This window comes from Puma concolor, chromosome A3 (genome assembly GCF_028749965.1).
Source record: "Puma concolor isolate L17-30 chromosome A3, mPumCon1.1.hap2, whole genome shotgun sequence".
In the NCBI taxonomy this organism is placed as follows: Eukaryota; Metazoa; Chordata; class Mammalia; order Carnivora; family Felidae; genus Puma; species Puma concolor.
Genome location: NC_141669.1, coordinates 55,591,470 through 55,615,519, shown reverse-complemented (window position 1 = coordinate 55,615,519; position 24,050 = coordinate 55,591,470). Strand labels below are relative to the sequence as shown.

General features: G+C 35.8%; 1 protein-coding gene across 2 annotated transcripts; it reads right to left on the bottom strand.

The window, feature by feature from the left end:
- Nucleotides 1-3,834: 3,834 nt before the first annotated feature.
- C1D (C1D nuclear receptor corepressor) lies at nt 3,835-24,035 on the bottom strand. 2 transcript variants are annotated; one of them, XM_086700974.1, is made up of 6 exons: nt 23,957-24,021; nt 13,168-13,328; nt 9,272-9,418; nt 8,483-8,549; nt 8,133-8,188; nt 3,835-5,462 (listed from the first exon to the last, which is right to left on the bottom strand). In XM_086700974.1, the coding sequence occupies exons 3-6, from the start codon at nt 9,407-9,409 to the stop codon at nt 5,298-5,300; spliced, it is 426 nt and encodes a 141-aa protein (XP_086557100.1). In that variant the 5' UTR covers nt 9,410-9,418; nt 13,168-13,328; nt 23,957-24,021; the 3' UTR covers nt 3,835-5,297. The 2 variants fall into 2 exon arrangements, with proteins under 2 accessions (XP_086557100.1, XP_025787553.1); XM_025931768.2 differs by lacking the exon at nt 13,168-13,328 and having other exon boundaries at nt 23,957-24,035.
- Nucleotides 24,036-24,050: the final 15 nt, after the last annotated feature.

Here is a 24,050-nt window from a genome sequence, read left to right as displayed (position 1 = left end):
TTGGGTAAGATGTTTTAAGTATTTATTTTCATTACTTAAACCTGACTGCTGCATTATATTGGGAAAAGACCACACAGCATATAATAGGCTTGGTGAAAATATTCTCTCCATGGAAACCTGACAATTTTCCTTCCTTCAGAGAAATGAGTTTCTTCAAACCAAGTTTAAAGGATGGTACATTCAATCATAATTGACAATGTCTGCTAGAAAGTCTGAACATTTTGGCTGCAGAATGAGTATAACAGACCCTTGACATTTCAAGTCTAAGTCCTGAGATCTTTGCCCAAATTCAAAAATATTCCTGAATAAATTTATACAGGTTCCTGGTTTTCTTCAGAATTACACTTTCATCTTAGGTCATAAAGTTTTTTCACACATATTTACACATCCAAATTATTAATATTTTTAATTCCTCACATCGAACAGCCATTGCATTTGTTTGCTAGGGCTGCCATAACACATACCACAAACTGGGTGGCTTATACAATGGAAATGTATGGTCTCCGCTCTGGAGACTGCAAACCCAGGCAAGGTTTGTTCCTTCTGAAGGCTGTGAGAGAGAATCTGCTCTGGGCCTCTCACTTAGCTTCTGGTGGTCTGCAGGCAATCTTTGGCGTTCCTGGACTTCTACAATCGTCACCTTGATCTCTGCCTTCATCTCCATCTGATGTTCTCCCTATGCATGTCTATGTTCAAATTTCCCTTTTATAAGGAAATCTGTCATATTGGAATAGGACCTACTCTAATGACTTTACCTTCACTATCTACATCTACAATGACCCTATTTCTGAGTTACAAGGTACTGAGAGTTAAGACTTCAACATATGTCTTTGGCGGGAACACAATTCAACCCATAGCAGCCATTTGCACATAATAAAGTTTGACATCTTCCAATCACTACATACTGTCTGGATAACTGCTGAATTTCGCATGCCTATAATAGAACCTGACACACGGAAGGGGCCCAATAAATATCTGTGGAACGAATAAGTGAATAAATGCATAAGACTGTAAGAAAAGAAACCGTGGCTGCTGAGAGGTTAGCCTACATCATTAGCTGAGTAATGCTGTTCTGCATGGTGTTTAGCAGTAATTAGAATTATGCTTTGGCAAAATTGCAAAATACCACATATCCCATGAACCTCTAAGGTCACTCGTAGTCAAAATCACAAATGTTAAAGCTCAAAAATGTCAAAACTCATAAAACCCAGCAAATATACATATTTTTATTGATGATTTCTTTCTTAAGGGAGAGATACTAGAAAAGTATCAGAAATAAGGTAGTAAATGATTTTGATTTAAATAAGTCATGGAATGTGTTATTATTAGAGCAAAGGTCACTAAATGAAACAGTATCAGCCAGATACATTACAATATGGTTTATGATAAGCCATTGCTAAATGGATCACTAAATCAAGTGATTCCTTGTTAGAAGAACTCTTCTGCTATTTTAATAACTAAACCTCTTTGGACAAGGCCCAAGATGAATTGTACACACTAAATTGTACACAACAAGCCTCTATTCTTCTTACACTAACATTTTCAACATAGGCTCTCAATAGATAATGCCTACATAACAAGGGATTGAAGATATTTTATATTTCTTCTAATCACCTCATTCAAATCATAGCGTTTCCTGGGTCCTTGGCTTTAAAAAACTGTATTACTATAAATTCTGGATAGGTCTACATTCATTTCAGCAGAAGCATCTTGAAATGTTGAATTATCATCTTCAATTTCCTTCATTTATTGTAGCTGCCAAACTGAAATGGTGCACCTAAAAGGCAACACTAAACTGAAAGCAAATAATAAAAAAGTCTCTTAAATGTTTCATTTATAAAAGCTTATTTTTCCCACCATCAAATTTTGTACACTGTCTGAAATATATCACTTGACAAAATTGACATCTTGCATGCAGTTATTCTGCCAGGATACATTTGCTTAACTTCCAGGCTTATGGGGGGAGGGGAGGGAGGTAGCATCTTTTCTCAACCTTTTATGAACAGAAGAATAATACAGAGCTAAGTTGGTTTCGGTTTTTGGCCCCGGGTGGGGGGCGGGGTGCAGAATTAAAATTAAACCTCAATTGCCAACACATATCACTGTAGCTATCCCCTTTTCTAGATAACTTTACCAATCCTTCCTAGCTATATTAAAAATTATGCCATAAAATAAACACTTTAAAAAGGCACATCACGTCAGAGGGTGGCTGCTCCAAAGAGTAGTCTATGGCAGCTCACTGATAGGAAAACATTTCTGCAAACCAAAACCATTCAAAGCATTTTGTTGAAATCCTGCTCACAAGCAACAGCAAATTAACCAAGTAGAACAAGTCTACAAAATTCTATTATAAAGTCCTGTATACTTTTTCCCCTAACATAATTGTTAATGACAACTATAAAATACTAATATATAAAATAAACAAAATGTGGTTTGTATTTCCAAAACCAAAGAGTTTTAGACCAGGATACAGGGAAAAGGAAATGTTTTTATTAGTAAAGTACCTTCAAATCACATTTATATAAAATAGGTTGCTACCAAGGTCATTTGGTAAAAGAGCCACTGAATTGATCCAGGCAAGTTTATGAACTATGCTATGAGGGAAGAAAATGAGATGCCAGTGCTTCCTTTTCTTCCATTTATATACCAAACTTAGCTATTACATGAGGGTCAGAATCACTGTTCAAAATCTTTCTCAGTTAATGTCACTTTGTAAAGCCGAAATTTCTGATAATTTATTGCGTAAAATCATAGTTTAACTATATCATAAACTGAGTGATTCCTAGAGCATCGTTTCCTTGAATGACCTACTTAAGAAATAAGTATCTATATTCAATACAATGTCCATTTTTGAAACATTTCCTACATTTCTAGTCAATTTTAAAAGCCTTATTTAGAAATAATACCAATCCATTTCTAATAGCTAAGTAGAACAATTTTTTAATCTGCAGGGTATCTTAAAAACCAATCAACTTGACATAACCTCCTAATTCCAGGAATGTAAACCATAATTCATCCTTCAATTTTCCTCTTAACATATTCTACTTTACTAAAATGAATTCCCATCCTGCAACTATGAAACAAGAAAATTGTACTTAAAATAATATTAAAAAACGAAATCTCATTATTTAGTATTAGATTAATAGTCTATAATTCTAATCTTAAAAATATCTATAGCTATAACCTCTCCAACTTGTTAATTCCCAAAGAGAGTAATAAAAGATGTGATTAACATCTAAACTTAGAGCAGACTGTCATTTGGAAAAAACTATGTTAACAATAACTGTACCATAGTCAAATAGATCAACCCATCACCCTTTATGGTTCTGACTAAGGTTAATGAGCACAATTTGTCATAAATTTTCTAGTAACTCTGAAAAAGTGAACAAAAAGACTACTTCTTTCATAACACTTTATAAAAGTAGAATAAAGGCTTGAGTTGTCTTCCGTGGGACCTAGCATCGTATTTGGCAATGTAAATAAATGTCATTAAATATTTGTGAAATGAATAAACAACAAATGAAAATAAAACCCGCTGCACTACTACCATTCAGCTCCTTATTATGTGCCAGGTAATAAGTATTTCAAATTCTACATACTAAAATGGAATATGCTCAAACTGTTTATTTCTACTAAATAAAACACTGAAAGAATTATTCACTAAGAAACTCCAACTTAACAGAATTTAAAAGTTGGATTTTCACAAACCAATAACTTGGTTAATGATTTTCTGTAACTGTATGACATTTTTCATTTAACTTTTTTCTTTATGAAATTAGAAAATATACAAAAATTCAAGTTATAAGTTCCTTTGTAATAAACAACACATATATATTACACTTGGTCATAAGAACATTTATTTCTGTCATGAAGAAGTTACTTTTCAAAAAAGCTCAAAATTTGAGAGGATGAAGGTGAAAGAAGGAATGAAATAACTATAAATGTTCTTCCACTTCAAAAACTGTCTGACAACTGAGCCAAAAGACTCTGCATCTATCAGTGACTTCCTCTTCATGTGTCATAGAAAGAGTTCAACATGCTTTACAAAATCCATTACATTTTAAGACCGTTTCCAATATCTTATACCATAAATCAAGAAATCCATTTATTCAAGGTTACTTATGGAGAATTAATCACACAGAAAATTTTAACAACTTCTTTTTCAAAAATTAAAGTACTTTACTGTACTTGGCATTCCTATACATAATGATGTGGACTCAAAGACTGAAAGCATTAAGAGCATATAATTAAAGTTCAAGGACTTAGACATTAAAAAAAATTTAATACATATAATTCTCTGTGACAAATATTCCAGAAAAATAAATCAGGATATAAACACAATATAATCTCTTCTGGATTTCTCTTCCCCTTAAGTGGCATTATATAACATAGGAAGTTGTTTCAAAATACTTGTATGTACTTGATATCACCTCAAAAACATGTAATCCAAAAATCTGAAAAAGTGAGACCAAGAGAACTATGGCCATAATGCAGAAGGAACAAAAACTCATGAATTTATTCCTAATGATTTCTAAAACCTATCTTCCTAATTTCAAGGGCAAATTTATACAAAAGAGAAAAATAAACAGTCAGCTATACAAACTTTACAGCCTTTATTGATAGGATATAGCTATTATGCCAAAATTCAGCCATCAATATACAACCTCATTTCCCATCTGAAGTTAATGAGAATATATTTTACCTTAAATGGGACATAGAGGCAAATTGCCAAGAATAAAAATATAACCTTAAAGTCTTAATTTCACACTTCAAATATCAAAAGAAAATAGTAATTCCCAAAATCATGAAAACATGAAGTAACAACATAGAAAAAAATGGACATTTAAGTCATTTCATTCTCTTAATATTATATAGTGAAAACAGATGTATTTATAACTTCAGCCTTCAGATAGCATACTTCATAAAGTCATTATTCATTTAAAATAGACAAATGTTTACAAAAAACATTTAACTTAAATTTCATAGTTGCTTATAAAATGGTACTTGAAAGATTGACCTGTATAGGGAAATAAGAGTCTTGTCAAGAAAGATGATAAACTATAAATATAAAATATACCACAGTGTTAAAAATCTCATAGTGGTCTATAGGAAAATCAATAAAGATAACAATCTTTCTGGGGAAAAAATATTCAGCATTACAAATTTAAAATGTAAATTTTATATATGAATTCAATAAGGAATACATTTAAACCTTGTATTGCCACATAATCATCTATTTTGTGGAAAACAATAAAAATGATGTACTTTTTCAATAGGTGTACATCAAAACTAAAAGGCTAATTTTTACTTTTTCCTTTATTGGCAACTTTGGATGCATTTTTAGGTTTTGGTTCCCAAAGGGCATTTTTCACAAATCTTGAAGCTGCACCTCTGTCCAGCTTGCCGGCCTTTTTCTTGTCTGTTATTTCCTTGACTCTGTTCATGTATACTCTGATTCTTTCCTTAAAGATTAAAAAAAAAGAAGAAAAGAAAGCAATAGATTTACTAAGCTGTTCACCACCACTAAGTTTTATTATACTATACCTCAGTTAAATTCAACAGATATGTATTTATTGCCTATTGAGTGGTGATAGTAAGTGCAAGTGAATAGGATAAACATGCTCCATGCTCTCCTGGAGTTCATAGTCTGGGGGGGAATAGACACTAAAAAGTCATTTCAGAAGTGTTTTGATGTTTCAAAAGAGGGAGAACTAGACTAAGACATCACTACAGAGATAAACATTGAATTCTTTATGTGTGGTTATATATTTAACTTAGCATTAACCTAAATGCACATAATAACTCTTACGTATCTGAAGTCTATAATCTAAAATAGAGCTCTCATATACTTGCAGCATACAAATTAAACTGGAAATTTTTCTAAACAGGAAATGGATGAAGTAGTACTTAACTATTTTTTTATTTTACTTTCTAGTATCACAATTAAAATAAGCAAAATGAAAATACAAAATCTTTTGTTCAATTTCATAGTTTTTGATCAATAAGCACACAATACTTTCTGATGAAAACTATAGTTCTAATCAGACTTTACAAGGTGAAAAACAGAATAGGTTGTGCCATATCACTTCGAATCTTCTGAGACCATTAATCAGAATAAAGGGCTATTCTATACTTTGACTGGAAAATTTAAATAAAGGGGATGAGAGCCATAAAATAGCATAGTAAATGAGTGATCACTGATGAAAAGCAAGTTTCATTAAAATAATCAAAATAGTTACAGAAATTTACACAGAAAAATGCAGACCCCTAGAATTTTTTAATTGTGAAAGGCTGACCACTCTGCTCAAAATCCTCTTATGGTTTTCTATTTCTCTCAGAGTAAAAGCCCAAGTCTTCCCAACACAGACCCACTCCAGCCTTGCCTGGAGTTATCGTCCCCAAATATCTACATAACCACTCCCTCTCTCCCTTCCAGTTGGTTCAAACGTTAATCTCGTTAACAGGCGCTGCCTTTACCACTTAAAATGGAATCCTACTCAAGCACTCCAATCCCCCTTACCCTACGCTATTTTTTTTTCCCCCATAAGCTATAACTTTCTAACATACTACATACCACATATATTTATTATTTGCTTATTATGTTAAATGCTTGTCTCCCTCCACTAGATAGACTGGCATCTGCTGCAAGGGCAGTGGTATTTATCAGCTTTATTTACAGAGGAATCATCTTACTTGGATATAATGCCTGGCTTCCAGTAAGCACTCAATTATTTGTTGAATAAATAAACTGACTATTTGCAATGCCCTTCCCCATTCATGATATACATGACAAATAGATTTCCTCTGACACGCTGACTCTGTGATCAATTAGTGATGTCTGTCACAAGGTCAGAAAAGGGGAATAGGTTTATGTATGCTTTTTTATGTGCCAACTCTCGTCCAGAATATGAATGTACTCCTCCATAAAGTGGGTTCTGATGGAGAAAAAAGATAATAATTTTATCCTTTTCCAATGAAAGAATCAAGTATTAAAATACTACAAATAACTTTGTGTTAAGGAAAAATGAGGAACTTTACAAATGTAAAGTCCGTATCAGAAAATTGAAAACAGATGATACATACAGTGCACCCTCCTTAAGATTTTAAAGCCAGTACCACTGGTCAAATCAAGATCCGTGCCTCATACAGTTTTACATTTTTGCTGTAAGTATTTTTCACAATTTCTACATTAAAAATAAATTTGTTTTTCCCCCCAAGAACTTTAAAAGAAGAACGTGTCTTACTCCCTATTTTATAAAATTAAGACAAGAGCTCTGGTTTACTCATTTTTTTTGTAAATGACCAAGTACTCTAGCAAATTGTAAATAACATACATATCAACACCTTAAGACTTAAAAATAATAATACAGTGTCAAGTGTATTTCACATATTTATCTTGTATTTTATAAACACAAAGAATAAATGTATTAATATTCTTATTCATAAAGCCAAGTCAAGAAGGTAACCATAAGTTTGATTTCTAATTTTTTCTTTCATATTGAATGATTTAATTTTTGAAGTCAGCAAAAACTTCAAGATACTAGACCTTATATACTGTACTTATACATCTAAATGGAATACAAAGACAAACCTAGAAGATTTATTACAGGTTGTAAATATGTCACTAATGCAGAATTACTGGACAGTACACATACAACTGGTGCCAAAAAAGCTTTTAGCTTTGTTGCTGAACTGGATTCTTTACTGCTGAGAAAATGAATTAATGGAAGAATTGAAAAGGTGGGGGAGAAACTTTCCCGTCTTTGCTAGTAAATCAACTAGAATATACTTTTAAGAATTGTGTAAGAGTTTAGAAAAAAGGGGGGGGGGGAGCAGTTGTAGAGATGAACAGGATTTCAAGAATTTATAGAATAAATAATATGGAAGTTATAAATAATTACTTGAATCGTAACATTCTCCCATCCAGAGATTTATATAATATATGGAACACAAATTCTCTGACAAAGGCAAAGAAAAGAAAAACTAAAGACATGATGAAATCTGGCTCACTTTCATAATTAGGACTCTAAATAATTTTGTTCTCCACAACTAGTGTGATAAAGTACTATGACTCTGACTTCAGGAATACCACAACAAACAGTCAAATAAAAAGAAATCCACTGCAATCTTACCAATTCCTGCTTTACTGGATGTTCCTTAGGATTAACTCCCTGAGTTGCCAAATAAACTACAAGACAAAGATTTCATGGAACAAAATGGCATATATATTAATTGCGAGCATTAGTTAAAGAAACTCTAGTTACTCACAAAAAAATGATAAATTAAATCTTATTTAACCTCTATGTAATATTAAATTTTATGCGGCTCATGGACATCTGATATTCTGATTTAAAAGAAATAAATATCTGACTATAAAAATTGCCATGAAGTATAACAATATATAAATTGCTAGCATTTAAAAAAGAAATCACCTTTGACATAATAATTTGCTTCATAATTAACTCCAAATTAATATACATACCCCAAAACATTGAATTTAACGTGTAAGCAGAAACTAAATCCACTTTTGCTTGTTCAAGGGGGTCCAACTATTTAATTAAAAAAGAGAGAGAGAAAAGAAGTATATACAATGAACACATCACATATTTTAAACTTTCACCAAATACAATGTATCAAAGAGATGTTTCTTTCACTTCCTATAATCCAATAACCAAATGATCTTGAAATAATTTGCAAAAAAAAAAATTGTTAACCAGGGATTTTTGCCCACAAATTTTCACTTCGAGGTATCATCTTTAGTTAGACAAAGAATATGTATAATCCAAGAAAAATTCTTTTCAATTATTTTAATTTCAGGAGTTATGATCTGGGCTTTGTATGTCAAAAGTAATTTATCAATGTAAACACTGTACATGATGCATTTATGTATAAGAGGCAGGCTAAAATGCTTAGGCAATACCAAAGACAGAAGAAACATAATGAGATTTGTTTTAGACTGTCAAAGTCAATTTACTCTTTTTGTCCTATAGGGTTTCCAGAAACTCTGATAACATCATTGTAATACTTAAAAGGTCAAAGACAGAGTCTGTCAAAAAGAACGTTTTGAGTGCTCCTTTTTTTCTCAAAACCACGTCAAAATAAAAATATAGTTAGGAAGTATTTCCTAAAGTTGAAGTTCTGGTTTGTTTTTTCCCCTTAAAAATACCCAAACACTTGAAATAAAGGGGAAAAGGAGCACATCGCTAATCTATGTCTTCTGTATGTTTTCATAACACAGCACTGTGTTTTCTAAATTACATTTTTAAAATACCTTCTGCAACAACTCATTTCTAGAAACAGACATCATGGTCTTCAGCATCTCATCCACAGCACCAATGGAATTTTCAAATGTTGATAAATACTCATGAATTTCTACTGGGTAGTCTTCATTAATTTCTTCACCTGCCATTATGACCAACTGTAAAAAAAATTAAATTCTTAGAATTCATGGGAGACAGACTGCTCTTTAGTTTACAAAAACAAAATCAATACGTCGTATCACGTGTTTAAAAAGTGCTACAAGAGGTAAAACCTGAAGATAAGTAAACAAATCTTCTTAGAATATAATTCTAGAGCAACTGCCTTCAAACTTCCCCTCCTCAAATTGTTTGATGTGGGCAAGGGGAGAAGAGAACCCACCCAAGTCCACTAATGCTGTACATATTAGAGCCTCAATGTTTGTCAAGAATAAAAGACATGACCACCAAACATGGATTATCATTAATCAAAGTCCTACATTTAAAAAACTTTCTGTTCAAGTTAAAAACCCAGCAAAGCAATGAAAGTATGATGAGTATATCCTATCTCTATGGTTGCTGAAAAATCACAAGTAGGGCAAAAACATATATTTTAGCCCTTTTAAATTAAAAAAAATTTTTTTAATGTTTATTTTTGAGAGAGAGAGACAGACAGAGAGAGAGAGAGAGAGAGTGAACAGCCCAGAGGCAGAGAGAGAGGCAGACACAGAATTCAAAGCAGGCTCCAGGCTCTGAGCCGTCAGCACAGAGCCTGACACGGGGGGCTCAAACCCACGAACCACGAGATCATAACCTGAGCTGAAGTCCTACACTCATCCAGACGCTCAACCGCCGGAGCCACTCAGGCTTACCATAAATTTAGATGTTGATCTAGCAGCATGGTATGTTAAACTAAAAAATTAGAAAACCTTGGTCTGAATTATCTTATGACTATCACTAAAATCATTTTGAAGCCTATATATATATTCTTTAAGCCTCTTTAAAATATTAATAACAAATTCAAAGAGTCCATTAATCACAGCAGAAAAGAGGAAACTTCAGAGGAATAAACTATATGGTTTTCATTTAGGCCAGAGTATACCTTGACAGCCCATTCTTTTAAAATTCACATTTATATCTTAATATATAATATCTATGTGAGAAAAAACAAAATCCACATCAAGGCATTTAATATGATATCTAAGACCAAATTTCAGAAGCAATCCCAAGCCATACGTATCATCTTTAGGTTTAAAAAAAGTTTATTAGCTGAAAATACCTCTTTCATATTACAAAGCTAAGTAGAACCACCAAGAATGTGTGAAAGAGCAAAACATAGCAGAATTGAAGTAAAGAGACTTGGGCTTTCTGTCTTGCTTGATTACTGACTTTGTCACCTTAGATAAATCACTGAAAAGTCTCTGGGCCTCAACTACTTCATCCATAAAATAAGACAGTTGGTCTAATGATCTGTAAAGTCCCTTATAGTTCTAAATGTTATGATGCCTATGTCACAACTTTAAAAAGTACTATTGGAATATTTAGTGACAATATATCAACATTTCCATTCAACAAGTATATTCTGCTGAGACATCTGGTTTCACTTAAAAAAAAGAAGGTGAAATCCATCTGATGATCACTACTTGTGCTGTAAAATTACACTCTAACTACTGTGCAACCAGCAATTAAACAAAGAACTCTGATAAAAGAAAACCCCACAGGAAGGAATTGTGACTTCCTATTTCAAAAAGCTAACTGAAAATTTACATTTGCCTCTGATCCCTCCCCAAAACTCTCCAAAATGCCAGAAGAAATATAAAAATAAGTCCATAGTAATATTGGAAACCAAGAAGGGCATGTATCCATGAGCAGACTTCAACAGTACAAATTTTTGTAAGCTAAAGAGCAAATGGGACCAGAGTGATAGGAAAGCAATCCAAGAAGCCAGAAATCCCCTACAGAGAGAGAGAGAGAGAGAGAGAGAGAGAAGGACAATGTAAGAATAACCCCAAGATGAAGAGCAATAAGATAAGAGCTGGGCCATGAGGGCTGAAAACAGCTAAACCAATCTCTAGATCTGTGAAAGGCTCCAGCATCTGCTGCCCAAATACAGGTGTAAGTACAAAGGATATATTGCAAATATAAAGAAGACTTATATTTCTTCTCTTTATGTAGAATTTTAAGCCAATGAATTTGAAAATCTGGCTGAAAAGAATGTGGTGCTGAGGGAAAACAAAATCAGTTACCGAAATTAACCTAAAAGGAAGTACATAAACCAAATAGATTATTAAGAAAATGTTTAAGTCAAAGATCTACCCTTCAAAAAGGCTCCAAGCCTAGAAGATCTAGGTATTTTCTTTTAAACCTTTAAGCAACAGTTACTTCTTACAGTATTTAACTGTTTAAGAACACAAAAAAAGATGAAAAACTTTGATACCTATTTCATAACACACACAAAAATAAACTCCAGATGAATTAAAAAGGCAAACGTATAAACTTATTAAAAGATTATATAAAATATTTACATAATCCAAATGAAACACAAATGCTATGAAAGGAAATGAATGACAGACTTAACTACATAAAAACTGGAAGAAAAAAAAATCCACATGGTAAAAGTATACCGTAAGCAAAGTTAAAAGGCAAGAAAGCGCATGGGAGAAAATATTTCCCAGAATATAAAAAAGGATTAGTTCAATTTTATAAAGAATTCCTACAAATTAAAAAAGTATCACCCATTGGACTGGCAATAATTTTAAAGATTAGCAAAGTTCAATGTTGGCAAGGGTATACAATGAAGGTGGAATATAAACTGGTACAGATATTTTAAACATACATACCCTTTGACTCAGGAAATCCTCTTAAGAATCTAGCTTAGAGAAATTTCTGTATACATACATACAAATTTATTAAAATGCACTCCTTGAACTCTTCTCTCAATCTCTCCCACTTTCTCTTGCATCAATTTTTCCCTCTGCTCCATCATTATCCATAAGCTTACAATATTTTATTTCTCCATCTTTGACAACAAAAGAAATATCTTGATTTCATATCCCCCTCCAGCAAAAGCCTCATTTTCCAATCCTTGAAAGAAGTGCTTATAATAACAGTTCCAATTGCTTTTAGAACAAACCCTCAAAACAGGTGCTTACACTAACAGTCCCAATTCCTCTCCTTCCATTCTTTCTTGATTCGGCCACAATCTGGCCCCCTCCTTCTCATTCAAATTGCTCTCGTCAAGGTCATCCACACAGCCACATTGTTAAATTCAATGGTCAATTCCCAGTTCTCATCACTTGCCACTGTTCACGCTCTTCATTTCCTTGGCATCACATTTTCTTGATTTCCCTCCTACCTCGTGGCTGCTTTCTTGGTCTCCTTTGCAGCATCCTTCTCATATCCTCAGCCTCTTATCCTTGAAATGCCCACAGGCGTCCTTGATTCTCTTTTCCTCTCTAATTTACTCACTAGGTGAGCTCAGGGCTTTAAATTGCATTAATATACTGATGACTCCCAGGTCTTTATCTCCAACCCTGACCTCCCCACTGAACTCCAAATCATATTTCCAACTGCTTACTCAATACCTCTGGTTGATGTTAATAGATTCTCAAACGTAATGTGCCCAAAGCCAAATCTTGCCTACTGTAGTGTTTCCAACTCCACCTTCCCAATTGTTCAGACCTAAAATTACAGAGTGGTCCTTGACTCTTCTCTTTCACCCTAGCTTTAAGACATATTTAGAATCCAACCACATCCTACCATTTCTATTGAGACCACCCTGATCCAAGTAAATTCAAGCCATCACTGTATCTTGCCCAGATTGTTGCAGTAGCCTCCTAAATGACCTCCTTGTTTCCATTCTGATAGTTTAGGAAATTTCCATTCAAAGGTTCACCACACCTCATTCAATAAAAAACAAAATCTGGGGCACCTGGGTGGCAGTCAGTTGAGGGTCCAACTCGATTTCAGCTCAGGTCATGATCCCAGGGTTATGAGATTGAGCCCCACGTCGGACTCTGCACTGAGCATGGAACCTGCTTAAAATTCTCTCTGTCCCTCTGCCCCTCTCCCCTGCTCATGTGCGGGCTCTCTCTAAAATAAAAAAGAAACAAAATTTTAAGTAAAAATTTTAAAAAATAATAAAAGACAAACTCCTTACTTACAGTGGCCTAAAAAGCCCTCTCTGCTACCTCCTCTGTGACCTCATCTCCTCATTCCACTCAGGCCATAACAGCCTCATTGCTCTTTCACGTCAGGTATGCCCCTACCTCAGGGCCTTTGTGCTTCTTCTTCCCTCCCTAGAATGCCTCTCCCCCACCAGGAGCTTCAGAGCACAATACTTCACCTTCAACAGAGCTCTACTCAAAGGTCACCTGCAGGTAATCCTTTCCTGACTACCTATGTTAACAGGCACACACCCCACTCCCAGCACTCCCGATCTCCTCTGCCTCAGAGTCCTCAGTAGCATCTGACTTATTTATTCATTTACTGCCTGGCCACCTCCAAAAGAAGGGAACTACACGAGAGCAGAAATTTTTGTGTTTTTTTCACTAGCACTGCCCGACAGTCAATAAACATTTGTTGAATGAAAAATCTCTAACAAAATACTGGAAATACTAATCTAAATATTCATCAATAAGGAAACAGTTAAATGAATTACAGCACATCCATCCAAGAGAATATTAAAAACAAAGAAGTAAATCTTTATGTAGTAACACAAATGAGAAATGGTGAAAAAATTCATAGAACATTGCATACAAAACAATATGTATCTAACATATGCCATTTGTTTCTAAAAACCGGTATATATAAAGATATGTAGAAAAAGGTCTGGAAGTGGGAATGCAAGCTGGTGCAGCCACTCTGGAAAACAGTATGGAGGTTCCTCAAAAAATGAAAAATAGAACTACTCTACGACCCAGCAATTGCACTACTAGGCATTTATCTTGCTGTTTCGAAGGGACACGTGCACCCCCATGTTTATAGCAGCACTATCAACAATAGCAAAAGTATGGAAAGAGCCCAAATGTCCATCGACGGATGAATGGATAAAGAAGTTGCGGTGTATATATATATAATGGAGCATTACTCAGCAATCAAAAAGAGTGAAATCTTGGCATTTGCAACTACGTGGATGAAAATGGAGGGTATTATGCTAAGCGAAATTAGTCAGAGAAAGACAAAAATCATAGGACTTCACTCATATGTGGACTTTAAGAGACAAAACAGATGAACATAAGGGAAGGGAAACAAAAATAATATAAAAACAGGGAGGGGGACAAAACAGAAGAGACTCATAAATATGGAGAACAAACTGAGGGTTACAGGAGGGGTTGTGGGAAGGGGGGATGGGCTAAATGGGTAAGGGGCACTAAGGAATCTACTCCTGAAATCATTGTGCACTATATGCTAACTAATTTGGATGTAAATTTTAAAAAGGAAAAAATAAAATTAAAAAAAAAAAAAAAAGAAAAAGGTCTGGAAGGAGATATACAAAAAAGAGACATTCTCTCTGAAAAGGGTCAGAGATTAGGGAATAGGATCAAAGCTGACTCATTTTTCTAACTCTTCATTCTTCATTGTTTAAATTTTGTTATTTCAAAAAGCATGTATTAAAATCGTAATAAAAATAATCATTAAATTTAAATAAAGGCATATTTTAACAAAGTGTTTTGGCTCTTAACAAATACTGCAAGTATAAAAAGCACAAAAAGGCCTTTATTTAAATGTGAATGTTTTCATCCAATTTTTCTATTAGTGAATAATTTCCCTCCCTAGAATCATGATGGGGATTTTTCCTGCAATTATTCCTGGTCCCTAAGCCCCAATAAACAAGTAGTTATTTATTGTTAAAATGGGTGAGGGTGAACACTGAAAGCAAGGCAGTAAGAATAATTACCCTCATTAAATATGAACTGAACCACTTGCCTTTTTCCTAACTAAAAAATAAAGGCAAGGCCAACTACAAAATAATGGTTCTTCTATGATCAGAAATTCCCTCCAATTCATGATTTCTTCTAACATTTTACACAGACAGTTCCTGAATATTTGTTCTTTCCACAGGAAAAGTTACAAGGAGAGAACTGCAGAAACTTCCCTCTGTCCCCTTTGTTACTCAGATCCCAGGATGACGCCATGCATGTATGGTATTAGCAGCAATAGCAAACATTTGAAAATCACTGCCTATGAGCCAGACACTTCTAAGTATACTCACTTACTTCAGATTCAATAACTTGCCCAAAGTTGTACATGGTAAAATGCCCAAAGAAGAGAAAGAAGAAAACAACTCACCCTCCTCTGCTCCTTACTCCTTCCCAAGTTCTAAAGGTATTTCTCACCCTTCCACCTCACCTCCTCCTTCTAAAGTACCAACAGCAAAGGTGGAAGTGGAAGAGGACATGAGAAAATTTACCTCTTTCCATCTCTAAGTCTGGTTGGGACTAAAGCACAGAGAGAGGGGGGAACCCTCCCCTAGTAACTCCTATAGGATGTTACTGTCACTTCTTCCTCTCAGTGGTAAGGGAAACCACAGTACAGGCAAGAGAAAAGAGGGGTGCACAGCATCACACATAGAACAGAAGCCATCCCCCTATCTGCTACCCTTGATTCTCTTACTTCCGGGAGGTCAGTCCAGCCAGGAACATAGGAATCACCCCTTACCCCTTCCTCAGGCCCCAGATCCCATCAGTTTGGCCTCCTTAATGTCCTTACAACACAAGCTTTCCTCCACTTTCACTGGCTAGATCATTTCAAGAGCCTTTGAGTAATCTCCCTACTGTCAATATTTTCCACTCTCAATTTTGAGATGTTACAAAATATGATTTTTCTATGGATACTCTGATCATTGTACACCCCTGCTTAAAATCCTGCAAAAGTTCCCGATCCCCTCAGGATGGATGCCAGGTCTATTATTACATGGCCCTTGTTTGTCTAACCTCATCTTTCATCACCCTCCTCTTCCAATCCTATAGCTGCAGCCACAATGGCAGTTTTCCAGATGTGCCATGCTCATTCACTCTAACCTTTCACCTGTATGGTTCTCTGTACATTAACCGTTCTTCGCACTTAACTTTGTTCAAACCTTGCTTATTTTTGGAGGTAAGATCAGGTTTTACTTCAGCCAGTGAAGATTTCTCTGAGTGCCACCCTCCCATTCTCTCTGGAGAAACACAACTACAAGCTGTCATGTCACCTAAAACACTATTTGGTGATGTCTGTTGATGTACTTGACTTCCCTTTGACTACAAGCTCCTTGAAGGGGCTGTGTCATACTGCTGTTGTATCACCAGTGGCTGACACACGGAATGACTATGTCATGATCTGCCCAGGACAATCCCAGTTTATACCTGTTGTTTCAGTCTGCCATCTGCCCAGCTCTCCATTTCTCTTCCACAAGTGCCAGTTTGAACAATAAGTCATATGGTCACCCTAAAAAAAGTAGATTCTCTGACCCTTACCACCACTCCCCACCCCATTTTCTTAGAGAACAGGAATCAGGGGAGTTGCTCCTGGTACCAGCCAGAGCTCACCCAGAGCAGTAGAACCAATAGGAGATATATATAAAGAGATTTATTGCAAGTAACAGGTTTGTGCAACTGTGGGAGCTGGCTAACTAATTCCAAACTCTGCAGGGCAGGCCATCAAGGAAGGGCATACTGGAACTCCTGGCTACAAGAGGAAGCTGCTGTCCACAGGTGGAACTTCTGTTTTGTCAGGGAATCCTTAGCTCTGCTCCTAAAGCCTTTTAACTGATTGAATCAAACCCACTCAGCTTATCTAGAATATTCTAACTTAAAGTCAACTGATTTGTGGATTTTAATCACATCTACAAATACTTTTATAGCAACATCTAGGTTGGTATTGGACTGAATATCTGGGGGCTGCAGTCTCACTAAGCTGTCACATCAAAAAGACCATCACACTCCTTCCAGCCTCCAGAACTATAGCAGAAAAGGTACATTCTTAGCATTACAAGCTGTTGTTCTGACAGAATTTCCCCACAAGTCTTGTTATTCCTGACTGTAGATTCCCAAGTAATAAAACTAGACTTCAAATTCCAGCTAACAAATGTGAAGGAATGACAAATTACAAAAAAATATATCACCATTTTGCAACCCCTATTGAAATTATAGATACAGGCAACAATCACTGACAGATAAAGGGGTGAGGGGCAAGTTTACAATGGAGGGGTGAGACTGTCACTAATTTCTTTTTTAACGTTTATTTATTTTTGAGACAGAGAGAAACAGAGTGCAAGCAGGGGAGAGGCAGAGAGAGAAGAGAGGGAGACATAGAATCTGAAGCAGGCTCCAGGCTCTGATCTATCAGTACAGAGCCCAACGCAGGGCTCAAACTCACAAACTGTGAGATCATGACCTGACCCGAAGTTGGACGCTTAACCAACTGAGCCACCCACAGGCCCCGAGACTGTCACTACTTAAACCCAGGGATCAATCTTCACATCACTGAAAGTAGGACACAAACAAATTATGAATCTCCTGATGTTAAGCAATGTGATATACACAGCACCATCTCTGTAGCATGACCAACATCCCCAAACAAAGTTGAATCTGAACCTAATTGAGCCCTTAAAGCTAACTTCCATTTTACAGGAAATACAGAGGATAGAGAAACAAGTTAACAACATCACAAGAAAGCAAACAGACAAATCTAGAATAAGAAATACTCTACTGGACAATTGACCTGGTTTCTGTAACAAATAAATGGGATGAAGAAAAACTAAGAAAAGGGAGAGGAGGTAGAGGAAGAAGAGATTAAAGAGATCTGGGAGAGCTAACAACCAAATGGAATATGTAGACCTTGTTTGGATCTTGATTCAAATCATGTGTAAAAAGATTATTTTTGAGACAAAGAAATCTGAACATGGATCAGGTGTTAAATGACACTAACAGATCATTGATAATTTTGCTATGAAATTAGAAATCAGCTATGAGGTGAATTCAGCCTGGGTGGCTCAGTCGGTTAAGCCTCCGACTCTTGATTTCAGCTCAGGTCATGATCTCACAGTTTGTGGGATCAAGCCCTGCACTGGGCTCTTCACTCACGGCATAGAGCCTGCTTGGGATTCTCTCCCTCTCTCTCTCTTTCTTCCTCTCTCTCAAAATAAACAAATACACAAAAAAAGAACTCAGCTATGCAAATGGCATTATAGTTATATTAGACAATATCCTTATTTAAGGGTGCATACTTAAGTACATAGGGGTAAAATTACAAGACATCTTGAATTTGCATTTTAAAAAAAGCTAGCCTTCATGAGTTAATTATACTTTGAGAGTCAAGATAAGAACCTATGTACATTATTTCTATAGTGAAATTAGATAGCTAACTCACAAATTAACATTTAGAATATAACTCAATTCATAAATTTAAAAACACCTAAATAGAAAGTACGGTCTAGAATACTTAAGCAGCTCTACTATATCTCATTTCAATTCCAAATATAATTGGGGGTAATGGGAAGCTAGGTCACTGGGTGTGCTCACCAGATCTGTGATAGTTGTTGAACAAAGCTTATAAAAACAAAACAGACCCTGTGGCCTCAAATGAGGTGTTTATTACTGACATTTCCAACAAAGGCTGACATTCCAGAGTGTCTAATTATTTCAATAATGTCACAAATTTCCTTCTAAAAAAAATCCTGATGCTGTATACTTTATCTGCCTCTCCTAAAAATGAATGCATGCAAAAATGAATAAATAAACAAACCATCAAATCAAGTCTAAAGTCATATATAAAACTAGGGAAAATATTTGCAACAAAGACAGATAAAAAGGAACCTCTACAAATCAACTTAACAACAAAAAGAATACTTGTAATCCAAATGAAAAATGAACAAAGAAAATCAGCAGTTCACATATAAAGGAATCCAGATGACCAATAAACATAAAGAAAGCTACTTAATCTTATAATTAAAGAAACATAAATCGCTAAAACAAAATGCCACTTTTCATCTGTCAAACATGCAAAAATTAAGAAGATTGATAGTATCTAATATGGGCAAAGGTGAGGAGAAACAGCCTCTCATTCACTATTAACTGGAGTGTAAATTGAGCATGGGGGGTGGCAGGAATTTGGCAATGTGCTTCAAAATTGTGTACGTACAAATTCTTTGACCCAGCAGTTTTACTTCCCAAAGAGTACATTTTCCCAAAGATAATGTTCAAGGACATCTACTGCAACACTCTAAAATACTGAAACTTTTTTTTTTTAATTTTTTTTTTCAACATTTATTTATTTTTGGGACAGAGAGAGACAGAGCATGAACGGGGGAGGGGCAGAGAGAGAGGGAGACACAGAATCGGAAACAGGCTCCAGGCTCTGAGCCATCAGCCCAGAGCCTGACGCGGGGCTCGAACTCCCGGACCGCGAGATCGTGACCTGGCTGAAGTCGGACGCTTAACCGACTGCGCCACCCAGGCGCCCCTAAAATACTGAAACTTTAAAGCAGGGAACAATCTACATGCCCATTAACAAGAACTGGTTAAATAAATTATGATCTATTCATTCAATAAAATACTCTGATGCCATGAAAAGGTATAAAGTAGAGCTCGGATTCCTAAGATGTATTAAGTCAACAAAAACTGAACAGCACATATAATACACTCATTTGTTTTTAAGAAAAAAGATACATGAGTATGGAGGCATACTTGTATATCCATGTAAATTTCTTAAAAAAGAAGCTGTTAACTGTGGCTACTCCTGGGAAACCAAAAAGCAGGAAGGTAGGGAGCACATTTTATGTTATACTCTCAGAATTATTATTTTCAAACAATAATATACATAACATATTATAATAATTATCTGTATTTACATATAAGTTTTTCAATTCTTTGAAATTTACTTCATCCAGAAATATACCAGATAAAAATGTCATTTCCCCAACTTTGCAGCTAAAATCAAACCTACATTCTTTAGCTCTATTATATTCAAAGAACCATATGAATAGATTCCCTTCTGTACACATAAATTTTCTAGTCACCATGAGGCCATTTTCTCCCTCTTCTCACATTACAAAAACCTTTCTGGATGTGTGCTATCCCTAGAACTCCTAGAATTGCGAGGACTCCCAGCCACCATGATTTTTTTCCTGCTTAACTCTGCTCCCTCACCCCTCATATCCACTAGGTACAGTCTCACAGCATCCTTCTTTCTCCTTATCATTGTTGTAATTTCATATTTCTGCCATTATTTGATTAATGTCCATCATCCACACTGGACTGTAAGCTTCATACAGGGCAAGTCTTTACTCAGAATCAATCCTTAGTGCCTGGCATGTAGTAAATGTTCAGTGAATATTACTCATTTACATGGCATCGTAGATTCCGTGCTAAGATAAGGATAAATAAAGGAATTGTCAGTCAACTGAGAGAGGACCTGGTTGGGGTTCTGTGAATTTCTTTAGCAGCGTTCAGTAGGCCTAGAGCAAGAACAATTACCAAGAATGCAGGAATTGGCTAATGGACACAAAGGAAAGGACTTGCAAAAGTATCTTTAAAACAGCAGCCTGGGAGGTATGGCCTTGAAGAGAAAGAAGTAAAGCCTTTCCCTCTGCTCTGAATACCTGTCCTTAAACTCCATCCCCTGTATTCTGAGCCCAGTGAAACATTAATTCTTTAAACCAACATCAAATGCCCTCTCCTCTATAAAGGAGTAATTTCATCTCCTTCTTTTCTCCTTCTTCTTTACTCTCATGGTTCTCCAGACTTAGTTATCATATATCCATCAATCATACACATTTTCATGTATCTTGATAAATTCAAAGATCAAGATTCAAATGACCCATCCATTCATTACATTTGACAAAAATGAACACACTACTCGGCCCTGAATCCCACAACACTAGATTCTCAAAACTGTCCCTGCTCCTCAGTAGCTATTCATTTTGTCTCCTTTGCTAGTTCTTCATCTCCCCAAACCTAAAAAGGCTAAAATGCCTAAGGACTCAGGTCTTGTACTACGTTCTTTTCTGTTTATATTCACTCCTTTGGTGATTATCTCCAGTCTCCCAATTTTAAATACCATCTGTTCGCTGACAACTCCCAAATGTTCTTTTCTAGCAATGATCTACTCCCACTGAACTCCAGACTTGGTAGACTCAACATCTCAACTTGGATGACTAATAGACATCTCAAACATTGTATGTCATAACTGAACTCCTAATCTTCCCCCACAAGCCTGCTCCTCCCATAGTTTTTCACTTCTTAGTTAATGGCTATTCCACCCTTCTAGTTGTTCAAGTCCCATACCCTGACAATTATCTTACTCTTACAACCCACATTTAATCCATAAACAAATCTGTTCGCTTTACCTACAAAATACGTTCAAAATTGAACTGCTACTCACCATATTCATTTCTTTCCACCCTATGAGATTGTGAAGCTGCTATAATCTCATGTGAATTATTACAACACCTTCCTAATTAGTCTCCTGGCTTTTGCCTATGCCACTCTTCAACAATCTGTTCTTAACACAGCAGCCAGAGTGATCCTGTTAAAAACCTAAATCAGATCATGTCAGTCCTCTGCTCAAAACATTCCACTGGTTATGTATCCTCTGTGCTATTCCTTCAAGGTGGGATTCATGTTGCATGACATTTGCATCTGCATGTGACTAACAATGTCTTGACACATATTAGGTACTTCGTAACTATCTGTTAACTGTCTAAAACCAATGAAAGTAAACTGGAGACAAATTTTGGAAAATCTTAATATCAGATTAGAATTTATACTTAAAGATATTAGGAAGTCACCACATGAATCCAAAAGAAAAATGTACCATAATGTACATTCTAGGACTATTTCCATTCCTATGCTAAGCAGAGTTACATACAATTATGAACTAAGCCAGAAAAAAATCCAATTTATAATTTTTTTGGAACTAGAGGACATCTGCAGATGTCACACCAGAATTCTATTACCATAATGACCTTTTTGCACTGCATTTTCTTAGAAAATAACGGTGAAACATATATAGAACAATCCATCAATAATATCACTCCTTTGGCAGACAACCCATGTTAGTACCACCTATAATTTTCCTTCAAACTTACAGTAAAATCCCTGAGAAAAGATTAACTTTTTCTTTTTAAAGGTGTTAACCTCTAAAAAACAAATTTAGGGGCGCCTGAGTGGCTCAGTTGATTAAGCGTCAGACTCTTGATTTCAGCTCAGGTGATGATCTCATGCATAGTTCCTGAGTTTGAGCCACGCATCAGGCTCTGCGCTGACAGTGCATGGAGCCTGCTTGTTACTCAGTCTCCCTCTCTCTCTCTACCCCTCCCCAGCTTGCTCTCTATCTCTCTCTCAAAATAAATAACTTAAAAAAAACTTATCCCAAAGCCCGATAACAGAAAAAGATAGAAATTACAAAAGGTTGCTCAAGATTGAGACAAATAATTACATCAGATTGTAATGAATTTACTTCGATTATTTAATGTTAGTTTAACTCAAAATATTTTCAAATTTATAGATATGAAGCAGCAAAACTACCTTCCAAAACCACGGAATTTCCTTATTACAATATTACCATCTCTAAAAGAGTAACAGTATATAGGGCTATTGTGAAAGTTAAATGAATAATATTGGTAAAACTATTAGAACAGTGCATGGTTCAGTTATCACTAGTAGCTAGTAGTAGTAGTTATTATTTTACTAAAGTGAAAATGATCAAATACCCTAATCCAATGTGGACTATTCAAAGCCAAACTTGAAGGGTCAACTGTTTGGAAACAGTAGCTGAGATAACACATATAAAGAACCATCTAAAAACTAAAAGCAGTTATGAAAAACTGTATCACCTCTGTACTGTGATACATACAACATAGCTATTGGAGGGAGCTATAACATCCTATAGCATTTTGGAAAACCACTGTTCACACTGTCATTATTTTATCTTTCAACAAAACAATGAGTTCTGGCATTTCCACCAATCACAAACAGTTCTCTCAATTTCAATAGTTGCGGATTTTTTTTTTCGGATCCAACATTTTTGGAACCAACGTCAACATACAATTACTTCTCGCTTCAGTATATTATCAGACAGTCCAAAGAGGTTAATAAGCGGGACACATACATCTTCATCAAGCAAAAACTGAACTGCGGTCAACACACAGGAAGATATTAAAGATAATTTTAAGCAGAAGTTTGAATCGCACCCAACCTTCTTCCTGAGGCTTTTATAAAGGAAAACTTTCTTGAGTACCCACTCTGGATTTCACCTTTAAATCGAGATTAGCCTACCGACTCAGGTGGGCTAATACTGCAGCGGCAGGCAGTTGGTGATCATATATGTGAATGAAAAATGTGGATAACACAGTAAAGTTACTCCTCTACACTTCCCACTTTGGCCTTCCTCCCTAAACAAGATTTGACGGCAGCTGAAAATTGTTAAGTTATTTAATTTCTCCTTCGCCTTCCAATATTTGATACGAGGAGCTGAGAAGAAAAAAGTAAAGGCCAGATCAAGAGGGAGAAGTAAGGGTCCAAGGTTAGCCAAAGCCAGCAAGCAGCCGCAGGGCAAGCCAAGTGGAGGGCCTGAAGGAATGCTGCCCCCAACGCTCGGGTGTGAGGGAACGCATTCACGAAGGCTACGCAGCTCGACCCGCTCCTCACAGTCAGCCAGGGGAAGAAAGGGGGACTCCCAGAAGAAGCGAACTTTTGCAGAAACACGAGACAAACTCAACCCCCAGCTTCGAATAATACCTTGCTGGCCTTCTACTCCGGTCTCCGGGAAAAGCAGTCGGGCAGTGGTGACGTCAATGAGGCGCCGGCTCTATCCCGGGCGCCAGCGGCGCTC

Coding starts and splice junctions, on each gene's coding strand:
- C1D (XM_025931768.2), bottom strand. CDS start 9,409: ATGGCAGGTGAAGAAATTAATGAAGACTACCCAGTAGAAATTCATGAG. Junction 8,550..9,271: donor GAAATGAGTTGTTGCAGAAG/GTATTTTAAAAA, acceptor TTAATTAAATAG/TTGGACCCCCTTGAACAAGC. Junction 8,189..8,482: donor GTTAAATTCAATGTTTTGGG/GTATGTATATTA, acceptor TTTGTCTTGTAG/TTTATTTGGCAACTCAGGGA.